The sequence below is a fragment of the Strigops habroptila genome, chromosome 1 (assembly GCF_004027225.2).
Source record: "Strigops habroptila isolate Jane chromosome 1, bStrHab1.2.pri, whole genome shotgun sequence".
Lineage (NCBI taxonomy): Eukaryota > Metazoa > Chordata > Aves > Psittaciformes > Psittacidae > Strigops > Strigops habroptila.
In genome coordinates this window covers 106,651,392-106,673,393 of record NC_044277.2, presented here as the reverse complement: position 1 = coordinate 106,673,393, position 22,002 = coordinate 106,651,392, and the positions used below count along the sequence as shown (strand labels likewise).

General features: G+C 42.8%; 1 protein-coding gene across 1 annotated transcript in view; it reads left to right on the top strand.

The window, feature by feature from the left end:
- Positions 1-4,542, top strand: part of PTPRN2 (protein tyrosine phosphatase receptor type N2) — a 590,472-nt gene extending 585,930 nt beyond the window's left edge. Inside the window, exon 24 of the mRNA XM_030483611.1 lies at positions 442-4,542. Coding sequence (XP_030339471.1) covers positions 442-454 — 13 coding nt within the window. The 3' untranslated portion in view covers positions 455-4,542. The remainder of the gene's footprint in view (positions 1-441) is intronic.
- The last annotated feature ends 17,460 nt before the right edge of the window (positions 4,543-22,002 follow it).

Sequence of the window (22,002 nt, the reverse complement as noted above, 5' to 3'; positions counted from 1 at the left end):
AGCTGGTAAAAGTTCAACAGTTAAAATGTGTATTCTGGTTTTTGGGGTTTTAAACAAATTTTTTAAAGTACATTGAAGCCTCGGATTAAGTGACAGAACAGTCCATCTAATTCCTTTCACATCCTTGAAGCCCTGAATGTCACACTTTGAAAGCACACATTCATGTTCTTAATAGCAAATATACAGTATTGTGGGTAATTAGTGCAGTCAATATAGTCTCAGAAAATAGTGTTCTGTTATATTTTGTAACTTCTCAAAGGCTGAATAAGGGGAGGGAGGGGAGCCTGAAGAGGATGTCGATTGTTCCTCTACAGTGCCAAGCTAGAGCACGAGACAGTGCTGAGGGTGTGAATAAACACAGGCCTGTGTCAAAGAGAGCTTGCACCTTCTCATGGTGGGCTTTGGCAAACAAATGTTTTCTAACTGTTGTTTACTTTTCAGCTTTGTGCCATGAACGGAAGAAAATCTGAACTATGAGTAAATAGGTTGCACAGTTGTTTCAACTCGGGAGAACAAGTTGGTCACACTAACGGGAAACCGGGGAATAATGAGCACAACTCTAGCCGTGTACCCACCACTGACAGCACACAAAAAGAGAGTGTAGACTTACCTCAGGTGATGAGGAAAGGCCCTGTCAGCAGTCAGGTAAATGTCTGGAGCTGTTATGAAAACAAATGGTTGATTTTATGGGATTACTGAGGAAGAAAACGGGACTCTCGTCTTTATATTTTTGCATATTCCTCTGTAAAACTGTGCTGTGCCATCCTTTTTAGCCAGGAAAATATATTTCTCTGAAACCCCGGCTGAAGGAGAAATCTGCAATCTGCATTTTATGATTCTCATCAAGTTTGTCTGATCCAGACGTTTGTTGCACCTTTCTGCTGAGGCTCTGCTTGCTCTTTGTTCTCAATTATACCTGTTTTAATTAACCATTAAGGGATAAAGAAGCACACAGGTTGAATTTCAGACATTCTTGTGTTCTCAAAATCCTAATGCCTACTGTTGCAAAGTAATGCTAAAATATGTCTGTAAATGGTTTGGTTATGCAATCTTGCTTATGTGAACTCACAGGTATAGTTTTGGTACTCTTCTGAAGGAATTTACATTCTTGATAGAAAGTACCCTGGTACGTTTAAGTGAAGAGCCTGAGAGTAAAATTATCAAAGGTACTTAAGTGATCTAGGCTCTTAATTTCATTTTGAAAAATGAATACTTGGATGCTTTTTCATATGTTATCCTACATCTCTGTGATTTAAGAATCTGGGGTGCTTTTTTTCTAAAATCTTAAGAGTGTTGTGTGCTTGAAACCATATTAGGCTAACCGTTTGACTTTAGCACTGAAAATATATCATTGAATTTCATTCGGGAAGGGGAAGCTTTTATAAACTTCTGATCAGTGAAATGTTAAAGATAACAATATCACAGAGTTTTGCTGGCACGAGGTAATAGGCATCTATCAAAATCAACCATTTTGTGTTGTAGGTGTGGATATTGGTGATTTTTTCTTTTTAGCAATTAAAAAGTTATTAAAAAAAAAATAAAAGCAGAAGGCTTGTTACTTTTTGCCATGTGTTTTTTTATGCCTTACTTGGTATGTGCTGTTGCTTAATTTGTGCATTCCATTACAATAACAGTACAAAGCAGTTACTGCAGATGCCATCATCCTCTTAAGTACACATACTGTACATTAAGCCACATGTTTATTTTATGGCCTAAGCATTTTAGAGCTTTCCTAGCAATAACTAAAAAAACTAATGGAGTATAAATGAGAAAATTGCCTTTTTCATTTGATAATTTAGGTTTAACAGGATTCTTTTATTACTTTAGCTAACATAAAATTGCAGATCAGGGCAGATGAGATCAGTTTGAGCAGTATCAGCAAGCGTGTGAAGTAGATTTACTATAAGCCATGTACTGCAGCTTTCTGAAAATACAGGTAGTTATATCCAAACAAACTGTCCAAAGAATCAAAATTAGAGCATCCTAAGCCAACCTCTCCGATTATGGGGTGAAATTAGTGCAAGATGCCATGCCATTACCTACTGCCAATGGTCTAATGGGTTTTTAGCACAGATTTCTGCCCTGGGATTCATTAGCGTTTGCCTTCTGACTGTCCCTGTGCACACCACAAACATGGCTGACAAGCCTTTCGTTTGCACTTCAGGAATATTTTTTAATTGTTCTTTTGCAAATATTTGCATTTCATAATAGCAATTTCAGGGTGATCCCTATTAATTCACAAGCAGCTGTGTGTCGGACTTGAATATTGCTCTTCATGCTTCGGAGTTTATTTAGCATAGATTAGAGGGCATTAATCTTCCCCAAGGCTAATGGGGCAGGGATGTATTGTTTTATTCATACTTGTAGACCAGTTTACACAACAGAAAGATGCAGTCTTACTCAGAGGGTTAGAGTATCTCCCACTGAATGTCATTGACAATCCTGTTAGTTCAGCCATGTTTTGTACAGTTCTTCCACAAAGAGGTGCCAGGTTTATTCTGTTAACCATAAACTATCACACAGAGTATTTCCTCTGTGTATAGCATATTGTTCACACCTCTCAATAAATGCTCTGCTTCTGGGGGTGATAATCTGCTGCAGGGTCTGTTAGTGAAATGCAGGTTTCAGTTGCACTGGGGCGATCCGGAGGGGTTTTGACAGTCCATTTCTTGGGAAGATGCCAAAGCCATGGATGAAGCCACAGAGGTGGATTTCTCATGTAGGGCAGATATTTCTTTACCCTTTTCACTGCAGTTAACTTAATCCTTGCGATTTGGCGAAAGATGTTATTCAGGCCACCCCTGGTCACTTGGCTGGACATGGGACCTGCCCTGAGTTCACTGGCAGGTTGTGTTGAGCTTCTTCCTGGAAGCCAGGATCACCTGAGAGCCCAGGGACAAATAAGACCTGCCGTCCTTCCCTGTTCAATATTCTGCTTGATCTTTAGTGAACTCATTGTAATTGAAGCTTGGGCTGGTGCCTGACATATAGCCATAAGCAGCAATTGTTTAATATTGACCATCCTTGCGTTCTTGATAAAGACAAATTGAATCTACAGGTGCTGTTTGGGTGGTTAAATCTTTAAATTACATTTAAGGGGGGGAGCTGCAGGAGGGCAATTTAACCCCAGTGCTCACAGTTTTCTTCCTTGCTGGTCAAAGCCTGCAGCAGGGGGAGAAAACTCTGTTTTCCCACAGGCATGGCAGCGAGCACGGCTGCTATCCCTGAGCAAGGCCATGGCCTGACCAGACTCCATGCTTACATAGTCACAGTGTGTGCAGATATGAGGGATGGAGAGGTGGTTGTCACCAGCGTTGATAGTTCATAGAGCACAGTTGCTCTCTCCAGGCTTCGCCCTTCGCACAACAAGGGCCAGAATTTAGAGGGATGGAAGGGCAGGACAGCACTGTTCCCCAAAGCCCAGATCCTTGAGGTTCAGCCCTCGCCACAGAGAAAACAATGTGGGCTGTTGGCTTCACGTGTTTCAGGTGTGAGCTCTAACCATTGCTCTTGACCACCATCTGTGGGACCCAGTGCAGCCCAGGTAACATCCAGTAGAAGTCCTTGGCCATTGCGAAGACCAAGAATGAATTTCAGCAGAAAATCCCATATCCAAATCTCAATCTAGTAGCAAAGCAAGCAAGATTATTTTTATAGATTTAAACATTTGAAACTTTAACATTTAAAACATTTAAACTAAACATTTAAAACACTTTTTAAAATATTTTTAAAATCTACACCAGTGTCTAAACCTTGTTTCTGTCTCTAGCATGCATGCAGAACCAATCTCCATCCATCCCCAGGGGAATGACAGCTATAGTACCTGTAAGGAGTTCATGCTTTATTAGTCAAGTGGAACATTAATAAAACCCAGCCCACTTCATAATTTCCAGAATAGTCATTAATTAAAAAAACTGTTTATTGGAATGGAAAACAAGTATTTTATTAGCTTTGTTACAGAACAATAGCTCTCCTAATTTTTATTCTGCATATTTTATTCTTTCTTTAGAAAATTCTCTTAAGAAGCAGTTGAGATAATTCGCTTTTTAAAACTGTACAGTTTCTATGGTTTTGCTTTTTAAATGACAGTACACTTTGTAGATTTGATTATTATATTTTTCTGTTGAGATTACATTGGGCATTACAAAAGCATTCCCCACCACAGTGAAAAGAAAGCTATCCTGTTGGTTTATTGTAAAAGAAAAAAAATAATTAAAACAAAATTGCAGAGCTGTGGCATACTCAATCCAATTAGAGCATGACTCTCTACTACTCTCCATTTACCACATTAGAAATAAAGTTACACCAGCAAGATTTCATTTGAAGCTGTTCTTGCATGCTGTTTGTACTGTATTTGATGGCATAATATTGTTTTGTTTACAACCTTTTCTTTCTTGTCATTCTATTATATTCTTTATATGTATATAGTTTAAAAAAAAAGGAAAAAAAAGATTATACAAAGTATTTTGTTCTACCTCTGTACAAATCATATTTGTGAATAAAGTCACACTGTCTGTGGAGTATGGAATTGTGAATACAGCATTAACAGCTGGTGCTTTGCCTTTATTTGAGGGGTGGGACCGGTACCTCCGTCTGTTGCTGGAGAGCTGGGTTCTGAATATGTGAGGTGGGCACGTGGGGCTGGCAGAGAAGGGCTCAAATGTCCTGCTGGCGGCTTAGAGGTGCACGTTTAATCTGCTCTGAGCAGAAGAGGTTGCAGCCACCTCTGGCTTGGTTGTGTGGCCCTGTAATATTGCAGCTTCCAGTGTTTTGATCAAGGCAGACTATTGTGTTCAGACCAGAGAATGAAGCAGGCAAGAAAAAATTTAAATTACACCGACCCTCCTTCTACAACCAGAAAGTGGAAAAATTTGGCCTATATTGTGTGTCATAGAGTGCAGGAGTTAACAAATGGAATAAATGATACCGTCTTTCAGGAAATTAGAGGAAAATGGTTTTGGGGAGGCAAGGCTGGTGGATCAGAGCGTAACATAATGGGTGGTACGGGCTGCCCAGGGATTTATAGTTTTAAAATAGTAGCAGGATTCACAGAAGGATTTGAACGGGTAATAGAAAATACTCACTATTATATTAAATAAGGTTAAGAGGAATAAAGTCTAGGTTCCCACATAAGCACAGCATAAAATAACCAGTCTTTTCCCTGAGGGATAGGAAGTAATTTTCCCATAAGCACTGCCCATTATGTGAAGGTTTGTATCTTTCCATGAAATATCTATTGTTTGCTGTGATCAGAGGCAGTCTTCAGGATTAGACAGCCCTGGTATGGCAATTTTCATGGTCCTATTGTGTGTTGAAATTCCACTTGCATTTTGAAGAAGACTTACTTCACCACTTACTTGGAAATAACTAGAAAAGTGTAAATAGAAAGGTAGAAACGGTCCTGGTCCAGCTCACTCCCTTCCCATCACAAAAAATCACATTTTGCATTCTTTAACCTTGTTTATGTGGTTATGTGTTTTAATATCTATGCCTTTCTCACTGTAAGAAGGTGACTTTCATCTTGGAAGCAAAATATATGCACCATTATAGCTATTTTCCTGGTGGTGTAATTTAAGAGGCCTTTCATCTCCAAGCTAGCTTTCTGAAGCCTCTAGTAACATCACATGGAGGACAAAAAGAGAAAAACATTTAACTGTATAACTACTGGAGCATTATGTATCTTCCAGGCCAACACAAAAGCCGTCAGTTGCATGTACATTGATTCATGCAGCCAGTGCTTGCTTTTATTTAATGCTGCACAGGTACAAGCAGCCTTGCCCTCCCTGGTGCTCTGACTATAGGATAGTGTCTCAGCTGCTGCTAAGGGGCATTACTTTGTTGCTGGTATTCATGATTTTGTAATTACAGCCGTAGCTCATTATCAGCAGGCTGAGTATCGGCTTCTGGTACGGCTCAAGAGCAAGCTAGGTTTGAGTATTAGCCTGGAGCATCCCTAGCACACCTGAGTATTCTTGTTGCACAACCCATGCTATGGTAACAAACCTCAGAGCTTGAGCTGTTCACGCTCCGCGGAAGCAGAAGGACAGAGCACTCAGCAAAACAGGAGGAGGAGAAAAGAGCTGCCCATCTGCTGCCCTGCTTGGTGCCAGCATGAAAGGGAGAGACTCACTTCTGCTCCTAGCTGAACTACTGCAGCCCCATATGCAGCATAAAACCCAGGAACTTTTCAAGTTGCCCAAAGTTCCTGAGGGTTTTATTTTTAGAATTTGCTGTAAAACTTAAGTGGTGCTGATGGGATTGGTGTTCCTGTTTTGCATACTGAACAAATACAAAGAACTGTGCAGCCAAAGGGAGGGGTAAACAGTAGGTTGGGTTTATTCTTGGTTTAGTGATAGGACCTGCACACCATGTGCTTGGAACAACTGAATTCTGGGGGAAATCCTTACTGCAGTGGAGTTAAGCCAAAAATTGATTTCTCCCCTTGAGAACACACCTATGTCATGCTCTAAATATAGATAAATCAGCAATACAGAAAAAAGACTCTACATGGATGACTATCCTGGGAGATATAAACTTAATCTAAGTTTTGGATTATATGACTTATATATTGCCCTGCACCAGATTTTTCCCTGTAGGAGCTTTGGCCACAGCTCTCAAAGATACAGGAAAGTTTTATTCCAGCATTTCTGGTAGATGTTGGAAGTGGGATTTGTCTTAACAAACTTCTGAGTAGCTTTTGCATGGAGTTCTACAGAGGACCAGCTCATCATAACCTTGCTTTGTAGTCAGTGAAGGAAAATAAGCATTTTTAGGGTGTGATTTGTCTGATCTAGTTTGGATGTCTACTTTACTATAAGGTGTTTCACCCTATTCACCCCATACCCTGAAACAGGGAATTTCAACATTTGACTATGTGCTATTAGAGAAGCATTTCCTTTTGATGTTGTAAACCTATTCCCTCATAATTGCATTGGGTCACTTGTGAAAAAAAAAGAAGGGAAGTAATTTCTGGTTTTATAGGCCATGGATTTATAGACATTCTTATCCTGCTCCTGCTCAGTTTTTCCTGTTCTACACTGAAGGCTCATTTCTCTTCTTTGGAAGAAGTTGTCCTGTGCCTCTTATCACCTTTGCTACCCCTCACCTTACCTTGTTAATTTCTGTTTCTATTATGCCTGCTCTGAGGTGCACAGGGCCCAGGCTGTGGCCCACTGTCACATAGTGATGTTTTTATATTTTTCCCTTTCGAATTTCTAACACTCCGTTGCCCCCTTCTCCAACTGCTGAGCACTGAGCTGGCTCTCACAGAACACCTTCATTCACACCAATACCAAATCCTTTTCTTCAAGATGACAGCTCTGTCAGAGGTTACCATTACATCTTTATTGTTGGGGATGTGTATTTCATTATGTGCATTACTTTGTGTTTGTCACCACTGATTTCATCTGCCATCTCTACAGTCCTGCATCATAACAAGTTCTCTCCATAACACTTATTTGGTGTTACTTTTGTTTTTACAACCCTAGATAATATGTGTCATTCACACTCTGACATCTCAATATCCCCTCCCCACCTTTTTGACATTGTTTATACTGGGGAATCACCAACACTGCAAAAACTGTCCCTTTCTTCACAACCTCTCTCTTATCTTTTAATCACTCATTAACACACAAAAAAACTTCCCTCTAATCCAATGGCAGCTCACTTTCTGCAAGAAACTTTCAAGAGGCAGCCTATGCCGAATGGTTTTAGGAAAGCCAAATACAAAATAGCGAGTAAACCACCCACATCAACACGCCCACTGATTCCTTCAAAACCTCTTAGTAGGCTTTTGAGACATGACTTTCCCCTGCAAAAGCCATGTTGCTTCTCCCTGCCCCTTACACCATCAGTTATGTAGGATCTAGACACATAGAGTAAGACACCTATTAAAATAGCTTTGGTATCCTTTTGGAGCCAGTGGGGAGCTACTGAATGGATGTCAAAATAGAGCTCTGCAGCTCAGCAAGTGCAACCCCTACCTCAGGACAGCACTTGAAGGACATTGCTCAGGGTCATTTCCAGAGAAGTTTTGCATATCTCCAGAGGTGCAGATTCCTCTGGGTCATCTTTGTGAAAAGTATCTTTTCAAGACCTAACTGAAATTTTCCTTAATGCAGATTGGTTGCTAATCAACTCCCCAAAAGGAGATGCCTACACTTGAAGAGACAAATCCCTGCCTAGGCTCTACCAGCAAGGTTGTCATTTGCTGTAGTGGACACTCAGGCATTGTCGTGGTTTGAGCCCAGCCGGTAACTCAGAACCACGCAGCCACTCACTCACTCCCCCCTTTCCCCTCCCCCCGCTCCCAGAGGGATGGGGAGGAGAATCGGAAGAATGTAACTCCCACAGGTTGAGATAAGAGCAGTCCCACAACTAAGGTATAATACAAAACCACTACTGCTACCACCAATGATAATAATGATTAGTGAAATAACAAGTGGAGAGGATGCAATTGCTCACCACCCGCCGACCAATACCGAGCCCGACCCGAGCAGTGATCTGGGCCTTCTGGGTAACTCCCCTCGGTTTATATACTGGGCATGACGTGCTGTGGTATGGAATACCCCTTTGGCTAGTTTGGGTCAGGTGTCCTGTCTCTGCTTCCTCCCGCCTTCCCCTCCTCCCTGGCAGAGCATGCGACTGAGAAAGTCCTTGGTCGGAGTAAACGTTACTTAGCAACAACTAAAAACATCAGTGTTATCAGCGTTGTTCCCAGGCTGAAAGTTAAAAAACACAGCACTGCACCAGCTGCTAAGAAGGAGAAAAATGACTGCTATAGCTGAAGCCAGGACAGGCATGTAGCACACATGGAAGCATTTATATATGTGTCCTAATCCACGAGCTGAACCCCACCCTCCGGGCAGGATTCGGTGCTTGTTTGTGAGTGTTTGATGTCACTGCAGATGCTGTGGGTGTCCTGCCTAGCCTCCAGCACCCATGCCAAATGGCTGAGTCTGAAATCTTGTGTTTTGTTTATCAGCCCCATGCTGGTGCCTTAAATCAGGTGCCTCAAATAGTGTTGGATGCCTACATTCAGGGAACTGAATCCCACATCAAGTGTCTACCAGTTGGATTCTGTAGCTTCTATCAAATTTCAAGGTATGAGAGGGAATTTCACAGGACAGCAGTTTTCCAGATATAACCCACTACTCCCAAAATGGCAGCACCTTTTATAAACCCTCATGCCTGTTTCAGCACCCGTCAGTACTGGATTTGAGGTAGTGCTATGACTTCGGCAGCAGACAGCATCACTCGTACACTAAGCTCAGCACGAGGTGCTGTGATGACCCACAGCACGGCACGACTGGAGAGTAGTCTTTATGCTGAGTAGTGCTTAATGGCTTTGCATACCTCACAGCTGGTGACAGCGTTGTGTGGGAGCATAGGCACTGTCGCTTTCCAGCACAAGAGGGGAAAAAAGGGAAAAGTGGCCAAAAACATGGTATTTAGACTTCTGAGTTCATGTAAAAAAAGCTATTGAACAGCAGTGTTCTAGTAGCACTTGTTTCTAAATGTGGCATCCATTTCCTTCATGCAGGAAATCTGCTCCATTTTCCAGCAGATTTCGTTTGTGTTGTCCAAGTTAGAAATGTTTGTTCCTGCATACGGATATTACGATAGAGTGAGCATGAGCAAGACCAGTTCTGGTTGTGTAACTGATGCTACACCTAATCTGTTGGGCAGAAGCCAAGTGGACCCACAATTTTGCAATCCTGATAAAAGCATTGCCAGTACTGAAAGGAAGCCTTGTGAGTGGCTGAAGGGGAAAAACAAACCACCACTCTTTCCAGAATTACCTTTTGATTATTTATAGATTTTTTTCCATGAGCAGGAATACACATCTCTTTTTAAAAGGGAGATTAATTTAACATCTGGCGTGTCTAGCCGTGCATGGCTGAAGGAGCTGGGTAAGTGACCTGACTCAGAGAGACGTTCCGTACAGAACAGAAGGTCTTTAGCATTGACTTTTTTACCTGTTCTACTGTTTGTTCTAAGTAAAGCCCATATTTTTTGTCCTGGGTTGGGTTGGGTTTTTTTTTAAATAAGTTATTATAGAAGCTGAAGTAACAAGTTAATTTGAAATGAATTACAGTTCTGGCCCCTCATACACTTCCTTGCAAAGACCCACAAGACAGGCAACCAAGCCAAACTGTGTTCCTAAGCTGTTAGGTAGGATTTGGCCTTCCTTACTGTTTTAGCACTAAATGCTGAGTCTTTTCAAGAAACCATTAGGTTGTGTCTGTGATATTAAATCACCTTCTTTATTTCTCTCTGTGGTTGAGGGGGTAAAGGCAGCATAGCAACATGATGAGATAATGAGATGATAATGTTTTTGATGCACTGCTGGCTCTTGCACTTTCAGGTATTTTGTTCTGAAAGATTTTGTTGTAGCTGTGTTTGCTGAACCAGACTATACCATGTCTTGCTTGGAATATCATTTGTGCCAAATTCCTGCCCTGCTTGACTTCCACCTCCCTTATCTGCCACGGCCAAGATGCCAAATGGTGATGGACATGGTGTGTGGGCTGGTGCCCTTCTGACATGAGGATGTAAGACATAAGAATTGAAATCTTGAGACTGCTGTTAACATGCTTTCTGCAGGAAAGATGTGTGTCCTAGCTCTATAGCAGAGAGGTTACAGCAGTAGCTTCATATGGTCACATAAACTAAGGATCAGGATGGATGGACACCTTTGTAGTGATCTGCCAGCGTTGCCATCTCACTGCTTGGGCATGTTCCAGTCTCTAGCAATCGTGTTCTTCTTGGTAAGAAAAAGAACATGTGTTTTGTCAGTGTTGTAGATATTTACTCTGGGAGTCATTCACAGCTCTCTCTTTTCTGCATCCATCCAAACTTGCTTTTCTGTGAGTCGCCAACATATCTAACATGCACAAAACCATGTAAATGTCCACAAAGCTTCTTTTTAGCAGAATGCTGGCTTGTAAAAGCTTTTGTAATTTTCCTTGGTGAATTCCAGTCCTGTAAAACAGGGCTTATGTAAATGGCAGGCACAAACAGCCCTGCCATACATAACTGATGCTATTTTCCCCATCCTAAAGCAGATTCCTGCAGATTCCTACAGACTCCTGCAGCTACATATACAAGTCTAGCTGGGTGTGACCAGTCTGAGCCACTGAGACCATCACATTTTAAAGGTTTGTTCTGAATAGATAGCTGATGCTACATGTGTTATGCTATTTCTAGTGTATGTCAATTAACAATTAAATGCTGGATGAAAATGCCATTATAGCTGTAATTTTGGCATCTGTGAAAGCTCATTTAATATTATTTTTTTAAGTCAGGGAAAGTTATTTAATTAGGTGTATGATTTTCCCTTTAATGTACAGTGAAATATGAAGAGTTGGGCAAGAGGGAAAGGAAGCACCAGGATCTTGATAAAGTCCTCCTGCCCATAGCCAGAATCCAGGAATGCCTGATGCCTAAGTGCAGGTTAAACCTTCCAGGAGACCACAGATAACAGCACAGCAGTATATCACTAACAGATATTTTTATAAAACCTCTAATAAGTATTCACTTACACACTTTCCTCTCCCCATCCCATGTGCTCCCCAACCCTTCAGTCTGTAATGTAGGCATAGAGGGTAGGATTTGCTTCCCCTAATCCAACCAGCTGAAAATGAAGTGGTAGTCCCAGCTAATCCTTTCAGCTTCCTCCCAGATCAGCAGAGAGAGATAAGCGTTGGTAAATTATTTAGCCCAGAATTGTTTGGGGGTTGAAAGTGGAAAGATACTGTTCCCAGTGGAGAATACAGGCTGGGCATTAGGTAGGCACTACGTTACTGAAATAGCCTCTCTTGCAGGAGATCATCTCAAGATGTGGAAGGTCTTCCTCCTGGCTATGGGCTTTAGGTCTGCCTTGAAAGTTGCCATTCCCCAGCATGCCCAGGACTTTGATTAGGGAAACTGCATCTCTTATGGGAGTGTTGCACTGCCAACAGGCAGCTGGTAGACCCAGCTCCCACAATGTCCTCTCTGACATTCCAGGCAGATGGCAGCACACAGTTTTGAGCAAGGATTGCCCACATGTAGGCTAAGTCTGTGTGAGGATTATGCATACTAGATGTTTTGAAGTTGCATAGAAAAAGAAACCAACCCAAACAACATTACTTTTGTTTTTCTTTTCTAGCCAGACTATATAAAGAATAGCAGGAGGTGTTCCAGCTCCTGGGCTGTCCCATGTGCTGTGAAACGTTTGTGCTTCTGCCACCTTTAAATTTAAGTTTGCAGATACTTGCGATGGGCAGCACCTCTCGAGTCCTGAACCAGAGCTGAAAAGCTGCCCTGGCATGGTGCGAGATAGCTCAGAAGTAGATAGGGATGGAAGGCATCCCGACACTGACAAAGTTTGATGCCACCCGAGTGATGTTGTGACCATATGGGTTAGTATCGTGTCCACACCAGAGATGCAGAATCATCAACTTGCCCAGCTGCAACCAAAGTACAGCCTTCTTTTCACCACATTTTGGCCAAAATTTCACCCTTGTTCAACCTTTGGGTGAAGGATGGGGGAGCCTACTCCACTCACCTTGCACCAAAGTTGAATCAATGAAGGAGATTTTTGCACGGTAACGGGTAAGCAGCTCCTGATCTGAGAAAGGACAAAGGTGCGGGGGGTTTTTCATAACACAGTGTGGTCCCGCCTGACCTCAAAGTCTCTGAGACAGGGCAGCAGCCCTTGAGCAGAGCGGTATCAGAGCTAAGTGATGACCTGCCCTCTTACAGCACCAAGCACAGGAGAAAGAAGAGAGCAGCACCAACGAAGCTGAGCAGGGATTTCTTTCCCTGCCTCACCTCAGCGTGAGATATGCTGATAGTAGCATCATTTTGTGAATGACAAGGTCTTCTGCCCCTAGAGAGAGGGGCATAAATTCATTAGCCAAATGAAGGGCTCAGAGGTGAATCATGACAGACTCAGTAATCTGATAAAAAGAAATGCTTCCTTATTAAAATACAAATAGAAAGCTTTATTATTGTTATTTAAAAACCCTGTCTTCCCCACTGAAAGGCCAGCAGATAAACGATATGGTACAGATCACTTCTGTTGGCTCTGGGAAAAAGTGAGTTATGGAAAAGAGTGGACAAGACAGGTCTGCACTTTTCACCTGACTGGTCTGGAGACTTTATTACTCCTATTCCTTATGTCTTTTCTCCTTCCTGTCCACCAGGCTACTATAACTTGCTCTACTTTCCTTCTGTATTTGACTAAACATCAATAGCTCCACTGTCTCTGAACACTTTCTGGCACTTGAAGGGCAACAACATGAGTTTGTGGTACCTTAACTTTCTTCCTGATAATATTGTTTTAAGCTTTGCTTCTTTAAAACGCATTTTGTTGGGCAGTCACAACTAATAAGACTGTGCCTGTGACTTTTGACTGTACATTTATGTTCACTTCTCTGCTAACATAGTGGGGTTTTCCCACTGTGGACCATACCTTGCCTACAGATCTATATATACATAAACAATAGCAACAGAAAAAGAAAAAATAAGAGCACAGCTAAGTAGTTAGCCAACAGATGGGTAACTGTACCTCCAGACATTTGTGCTGGATAAAATAGTGTCACAGCACTCCTACCAGGCACATGTTCGCTTACTCATGGTTGGGCATCTGTAGCTTTTGGTGAGCTATAGAGAGTCTGGAGACGTCCATCTTGGCCCTGCTAGGAGCTCGGAATCATTTTGTCCGTACTGGTGTCCTTGCAGAAGTGAGAGGCTGGCAGCAGTGGCTCTCCCGCCAGTTCCTTCCACAGATTTCACCAACATAAGGTGGTTCTAACTGGTAAGAAACTGTGAACCTGCATGCCTCCCAAGTAAGCTCTCTTCTATCTTTCAACTGGGAATTTTGATGTGCTTAAATTAATAAAAGGGAGGTGGTTAAAGACAAAGTTCTAAAAAGGAAGTCAGTAAATTTGTTTTCCTCATGAAAGTTCAAGGATAAACAAATACTTTCATTGTGCCATATATAAAATAGGGATGATGATGTTGACTTTTGTTGAGTACTGGGATGTGCATGTAGATAATGACACAATCCGCGGCTGATTCTTCTTTCTCTCTTGCATGGCTACACAGAGTGGGTCAGGATGCAAAATACAAAGTCGAGATACCTGAGTTGCTGTAAGGATTCCTGGAGATAATTTAAGAAATTGGAGCTAATTGGAAAATTTTAAATTGGATTTATTTTAAGGGGGGGGAAAAAAAAAAAAGTCTGCTTTCCAGCTAGCTGGAGAGTCAGCTGCAAACCTGACAGACTTCTATTGAAAAAATATCCAATATTTGGCAAAAAATAAAAGGATGAAAAGAAATAACTGAAAATTTGCTCTTCAGGACCCTCTAATTCAAAAGACCTTTTCCTGAGGCTTGGCTACTCCAGACTAAGACTTTAAGCCCAGTCCCCACAGCTTGTGGTTTGAGTAAGAAATTCCATTTTTGCCCATCATTGCATAAAAATTCAGGCTGGATTCTGTGCATTTGCCACCTGCTGGGTTCTGAGGGAAAAAATTACCACCTACCATGTCCAGAAATGTTTAATCAAAAATCACCTCAGCCTTTGAGGAGTTTCATGGCTGCAGATATAGTCACAAATACTTTGCCTACCATTCGAATAGGTTGTCCAGAGAAGCCGTGGCTGCCCCATCCCTGGCAGTGTTCAAGGCTGGGTTGGACAGGGCTTTGAGCAACTTGTGGAAGGTGTCCAGGCCCATGGCAGGGGCATTGGAACTAGATGATCTTTAAGGTTCCTTCCAACCCAAACCATTCTATGATTCTATGATTAGCCTTAAAGACAAAAACTAGAAGGTAATTCAGAACCCAAGCGGGTGTTTAAAAGGTTGTGATAGACGTCATTTTAAGCATCCTTATCATTGGGGCTTCAGTCCTAATGGTTCCGTGCCTGGGATTTGACATATGTGCCCTGGTTTCCTCTCCCATATCTGAGAATAGTGTGTTGCCTGCCATGTCCAACCAGACAGGCCAGCATTAAGCATTAAACACACCAAGTGGCTAATGTCCGTAGCTGGCTGCTGGATGGACCACTCTCCAGGCAGTGCCTGCATTAGTTTTTCTCATTGCATCCTCCCCAGGAAGGTCCCAGGGTTGTTGGCCCTGCCAACAGGCACAACCCTGCCAGATGAGGCCAGGGCTGTGCCTGCCCCTCCAGACATCCCCCTCTGAAGGGACTTGCGCAGCCCAATGCTGCTGCGTGCGAGTGCTTCACCATGAACACAACAGGCAGTGGGGGATACCCTTTACACCATCCTCCATTTAACACACTGCCTGTCAGATGCATTTTCTGTTTATTTCCTCCTTTTTCTGAATCTTTAAGAGAAGGTTTAGAATTCACTACAGTACTTTCTGCCTTCAGAGCTGGCAGGATGAAGAGCTTTATTATTCCAAATCCAATCCTGACACCACGTAGTCCCACAGAAGGGGAGTTAAGTAGTTAAGTGTTCCATTCCTACCCTGCCATACTGCACAAGAGGGCTGGCCTCTGCCCCCACACAGGTTTGGGATATTGGGCTCTTGTCTCACCAGCTTCTGTCTGACCCAGCTGCCTGCCAAAAGCCCACGTGCTCAGACCCTGGCTGTGTATGTAGGGTAATCCTTCCCTGCGCTCACCAGGACACCATGTGCTTGCAAATGCTAATTCCTTTGCAGTCAATGTTTGGAAAGTTGCCCCTGCCAGCTCCAGGGACTAGTGTCTTTCATCTGCAACACAGGGACAGGAGCACTTTTAATAAGGCTAAAAGGACACTGCCCTGCCTTTGAAAGCAATCCACTCTCCTTCAGCCCTCAACCAGCCATTGCTGATGGCTAATACTGCAGACACCATGGGAGGTATTTGCACCAACTTCTTCATGTATCTAAATTACAGGCCTAAATTAGCAGCCTGAAGTTATTAGATCATCAGTGGTTGGAGGTAAATGCTGGGCCCTGTGGCTAAGCAAACCTTCTCCCATTGCCACAGAGGGAGCTGAGGTCTCACCTGCAGCATTTCATGGAGATGCTGAATTTTGCGTGAGGGCTGCTCCTCTCTCAGAGAGAGATGAGCCTTGGCACATCCCTGCCAGTTCCCTGACCAGGTCATGTTGGCTTCACCAGACTCCGTCCATGCCCAGGGAGCACAGGGGCAAGGCAAGCTGCAGTGCTAGGTTATTAAAGTGGAAGAATGAATAATTTTCACAGATTCAGTTAGGAGCTTTCAGATGTATTGCTAAGACATATCAAATGTACGTGATGAAAGACTAAAAGGTGAAACTGAAAACATATAAGATTATTCTTGTTCCTACCTCTCCTGGGCCTTATCCAGCAAATGCTTGACTTTGGTTTTTCATATAGTGCTACTGGTTTCAGGAATGATGTTCACAGCGTGTTGTATAGAATTGGGTCTTTATTTTATCCATCTGCATTTCTCCTCTTATTTATTGACTTCTCCAGTTCTGATGATTAGGTCAGGCTGTGTCACATACTTCAAGTACTGAGGCCAATTAACACTCTTTCTGGGTGACCAGGATTGCTGATCGATTAAGCTGCTCCATCCCACTGAGATTCCTTGCTGTTGCAAAGGCAGATGCAGTCATATAAACCACACTGAAATAGAATTGATGAAAAGGCAGACCTGAATGACAGCCTAAATGTTTTTTTTTATTTCTGGGAAGAACCCAAACAGGGGTTTATTCGACTCCTCTTCCCAGCACTTGGAAACAAGTAAAAGCTGTCATTAAAAAGAAAGCCTTTTGGGCAGGAGGGGAGGAATTCAGTTCAAACTGGATAGAACCAGCTAAAATAACCTCTAAACCAAATATCCCTCTTCCTCCCAGAAAATGTTGAAAGTGAGAAATCATAGCAATAATAAAATTGAGGCTTCTTTTAAAAGGTGTCCATATTTTGCATACTCCCATCTACCAGGAGAGATGTATTTTTAAACAATATTCCAAAGCTGTACAACTCATGCTCCTCAATTTTTCAACACCCAAATTAAAATGTAATTAACTGGATATAAGCATGTACGTGACCCTGAAGAGCTGCTCCGACAATATTTCTTTCTGGAAATCCAACCGACATTCCAGCTTGCATGATACTATAAGGGACAAGAGTCTGCTGGTCTCCACTTTGAATTGAGCCTTTGACTGATTGATGCCTTGCAACTTTCAGTGCAGGCATCCAGCTAATTCCTTATCCAGAGTGGTCCATCCATCAAATCCATGTCTCCCCACTTTAGGGACTGTGTGGGACAGTGTCAAATGCTTTGCACAAGTCCAGGTAGATGGCGTCAGTCACTCTTCCGTTACCTGCCAATGCCGTGGACACATCATAGAAGGTCACCAATTTTGTCAGGCATGATTTGGCCTTAGTGAAGCCATGTTGGCTGTCAACAATCACCTCCGTACTTTCCATGTGCCTTAGCATAGTTTCCAGGAAGATGCTGGAAACTGTTCTATGATCTTGCCAGGCACCAAGGTGAGACTGGCCAGCCTGACCTAGCACCAGATACATCCCTTGGGCATCAATCCAATTTTTCTTACTCCCAGCCAGAAGAGGAGTTAAAAGCAATCCTCATCACTGCATGAAAAGCAAACTCTCATAATATTCCTGACTACACACATCTTCAAAAGAGCACTGAGCAGTTGAAAAGCCAAAACTTCAACACAAGTGAAACGTGGGTGAATAGCCCCATTAACTTGTAGTCGGCATCATAGAATCATAGAATAGTTCGGGTTGGAAGGACTCTTTAAAGGCCATCTAGTCCAACCCCCCTGCAGTGAGCAGGGACATCTTCTACTAGATCTGGTTGCTCAAAGCCCCATCCAGCCTGGCCTTGAATGTTTCCAGGGATGGAGCATCTACCACCCCTTTGGGCAGCCTGTGTCAGTGTTTCTCCATCCTTATCATAAAAAATTTCTTCCTTATATCTAATCTGAATTTATCTTCTTTTAGTTCAAAGCCATTAGCCCTTGTCCTATCATTACAGGCCCTATTAAAAAGCCCATCCCCATCTTTCTTAAAAGCCTCTTTTAAGTACCAAAAGGCTGCAATAAGACCTCCCTGGAACCTTCTCTTCTCTGAGCTAAACTCCAACTCTCTCAGCCTTTCCTCATAGGAGAGGTGCTCCATCCCTCTGATCATTTTTGCGGTTTTCCTCTGGACCCTCTCCTACAGGTCCATGTCTTTCCTGTGCTGAGGGCTCCAGCACTGAATACAGCACTCCAGGTGGGATCTCACCAGAGTGGAGAAGAGGGGAAGAATCACCTTCACTGACCTCCTGGTCATGCTTCTTTTGATGCAGCCCAGGATACAGTTGGCCATCTGGGCTGCAAGCACACATGGTTGGTTCATGTCCAGCTTCTCATCCACAAGCCCTTCTCTACATGACTCATCCCAATCCCATCATCCTCCTGCCTGCACTTATACCTGGGATTGCCCCAACACAGGTGCAGGACCTTGCACTTCACCTTGTTGAACCTCACGAGGTTCACATGGGCTCACCTCTTGAGCTTGTCCAGGTCCCTTGGGATGGCATTCCATCCCTCAGGCATGTCAACACCACCACTCAGCTTGGTGTCATCTGCAAACTTGCTGATGGCACACTCAATCCCACTATTTCATTAATGAAGATATTAAACATAACTGGTCCCGGTACAGACTTATGAGGGACACCACTTGTCATCTATCTCCATCTGGACATTGAGCTATTGACCACCTCATTCTGGATGTGACCATCCAACCAATTCCTCACCCATGGAACAATCCACCCATTTAACTCATCTCTCCAATTTAGAAAGAAGCATGCAGAGGCCTTACAGAATTCAGATAGATGACATCCACAGCACTTCCCTTGTCTACCAATGAAGTCAGTTCATCATAGAAGGCCACTAGGTTAATCAGGCAGGACTTGACCTTGATGGATCCATGCTGGCTGTTTCTAATCACCTCTCTGTCCTCCATGTGCCTTAGCATAACTTCTAGGAGGATCTGTTTCATGATCTTCCCAGGCACAGAGGTGAGGATGACAGGTCAGTAGTTCCCAGGGTACTCCTTTTTGCCCTGTTGCAAATGGGTGCAATGTTTCCCTTTTTCTAGTCACCAGGCATTTCAGCTGACTGCTGTGACTTTTCAAATATTATGGAGAGTGGCTTGGCAACTACATTGGCCAATTCCCTCAGGACTCAGGGATTAATCTTGTCGGGTCCCACAGACTTATGTATACTTAGGTTCCTCAGGTGGTCTGAACCTGATCTTCTCTTACAGTGGGAGGGTTTTTGTTTCCCCAGTGCCTGCCTTGCATTCCATCCGCTTGAGAGGTGTGGCAAGAGAGGTTACCAGTGAAGACTGAGGCAAAAAGAAACAGACTTCATGTACATTGTGAGTCTCCCACTCAGATCAGGGCCAGAGCTATGGTAGAGAGGAGCTGAGTCACCAGATGACAGTAGCTTTTATCAGCTTTTTCAGGTAGCTGGAGCCACAGGCCTCTCAGAAAAGCTCAGAATAGGCACTCTATCATATTTCACATGAAAGAATGCTCAACTTTACGTTTTCTCTTTTGTAAACTGCCAAAAGATACTCCTCTGACACTAATGCTAGCTGAGCTGATACTGAGGTTTGCAGCATCTGAGAAAAAAGTAATCAGTGAAAGTGCAGTGGAAAATGGGTCTTGGAAAAAGCAGAGCAGAGCTGGAGTGAAATGTGGGCAGAGGGTCCTTCCTCCAGAGCAGGAGTATGGGAGCACCAAGGTGGGAGAACACAACACACAGGACATTTGCATTTTCCTTTCAGTTGAAAACTGTTATTTACTCAGGGGCAGCCACAATGTCCCCAGCTCAGATTAGCACCCTCTGTACCAGGCACAAACCCACTGCAAAGGTCTGCTCCAAAGGTCTGCTCCAAAGGCCAAGAGATGAAAGTTAAGGATGGAAGGAGCCAGATTATTGATTTAGTTTGAAGGTAATTCAGGAACCCTGATGAGGTTCCCAGTCTGATAGTCTGGGCTTGTTTGGCAGAACAACTTTCTGTCGGACAAGGTCCTGTTCTTAGTCTTGACTCCTTGTCCTGGGATTTGCACACTTAGCAAATCCAGTCTCAACCTGGCTGAAGATCTGACAGGGCTCTCTCTATGAGAAATATCCTGTTAGCACCACTAAATGTTTGGATACATCCCCACACAGGACATTGTGAAAACAAGATTGCATTGTCCCCAAACCTTCTCTTGGGTATGTGGATGATTTCCCTTGTGACCTCTACTTTCTGGTTCCTTGGCTTGGATGGTCTCTAATGCCAGTCAGTTCATCAGCTTTTTGCAAAAAGAGAGTAATTTTGGAAAGCTGAAACATGGTCTTAATTAACATGCTATTGTGGTTAATCTGTTTTACCAATCCCTTAATACAGAGAATCAATAGTTGCAGAGATCAAAGTTGATGAGTTCCCTCACAGGAAAGAAAAATCTATAAAACATAGATGGTTACACTTCTCAAAGCTGCAAATTAAAAGCAATGAGTTCCACTAAACTTTACCCCAAGGTGAAAATTGCTGCTGTTTTAACCCAAAAATCCTTACACAGCTCTTTGAGCAGCAGAAGGATTGTGACTACTGCCTTCATAACCGTCCTCACTTGAATGGCACCTCATTGCATGACTTGGTGGATTTGCAAAAGTAACAATATTTTTCTTGGTACAGGCCATCCAATTGTATGTGGCTGTGGCAGTTATCTAAATACAATAGTAGAAACATTTAGCCTTGCAGACTTGTTGAGACAATTTACGAGGCATAGTATTAACTGGCCTTACCTGGCTTTTACTGTGATTTATGAAAGTCAAATATGAATCATAAAGTACTTACCTGTCAAAAAATTCTCTGCCATGAAGGATAATATTTTTCAATTTCATAGTATGCAGGAAAGATTTAGCCCTGCAATCCTTTTGTGACCTCTTTAAAATTCTACAGACTGAAAAAACTGAGACCTGGCCAACTTCCTCCTGCTTTGGTGGAATGGAAACCTACCCATAGAGGATAAGAGCTTTATCCATCTTTGCAGCTGATTGTTATGGTCTAAATAAGTTAAATGGCCCTTGAGTTGGTCATCTGTATAGGGCTTGCTCCTTCGCCTCTGATAGACATGTGAGAGAAAATGGCCACATCACCCCCTAAAATGTGCTCAAACATTATCTCTTAGCAGATTATATGCATGGCTATTCCTGGTGTGAATAGGATAACTTCAAGAGAGCTAACTCATGTCATACTGATAGGAGCTATAGAAATATTAGACAAAATGGAATGGCCAACCCGTTAGTGAAGGTGCTTTCAGATATGGAGCTTAAAACACATCTCAACTGATACCTCGTTAGATGTTGGTGCAAGAGATAGAAATTGGCCTCAAAATAGCATTCAAACAAAACCCATGTTTTGTCATAGCAACCAGCTGACTTTGCAACAGAGAAATTACTACCTTGCTGTTGTGTGGCAGGTACTGTAATGTGACACATACATGGAGACAAGTTTAGCTGCCAAAACGTGTGAGCTCAAGCTGCAAGTCCTTCCACTCCTCTAGGGAGTAGCTGTACAACATGTGTCAGTGAGGCAAACAGCTGGACACAGCCAACATGACAGCTTTAGGGTGTAAAGGAGGAAAAGGACTTCTCCCAGCCTGCAGGGAATATGCAGTAATTGTGGCTTACTCCCTGTGTCTAATCACATTTAATTTTACACTGACAATTTATTTTATGAATCTTTTCTCTAGTGGTCTGCTACAAAAGGCTAACAAAATACTCACACTTCTCAGACAATCTGAATATTGGAGCATTTACTGTGGGGAAGAGTTATAGTTCAGGCTCTGGGAAGATAAACAGCCATTGACCAGCAACTTGCAGTTTCAGTGCCAAATTCTTACTTCATTCTTTGTAGCATCCCTATGTAAAAGCCATTTCCATTAGGTACTTACAGTTGTCAGAAAATCAGTCAAGTTAATTTGTGGGCCATCCAGTGGAACAC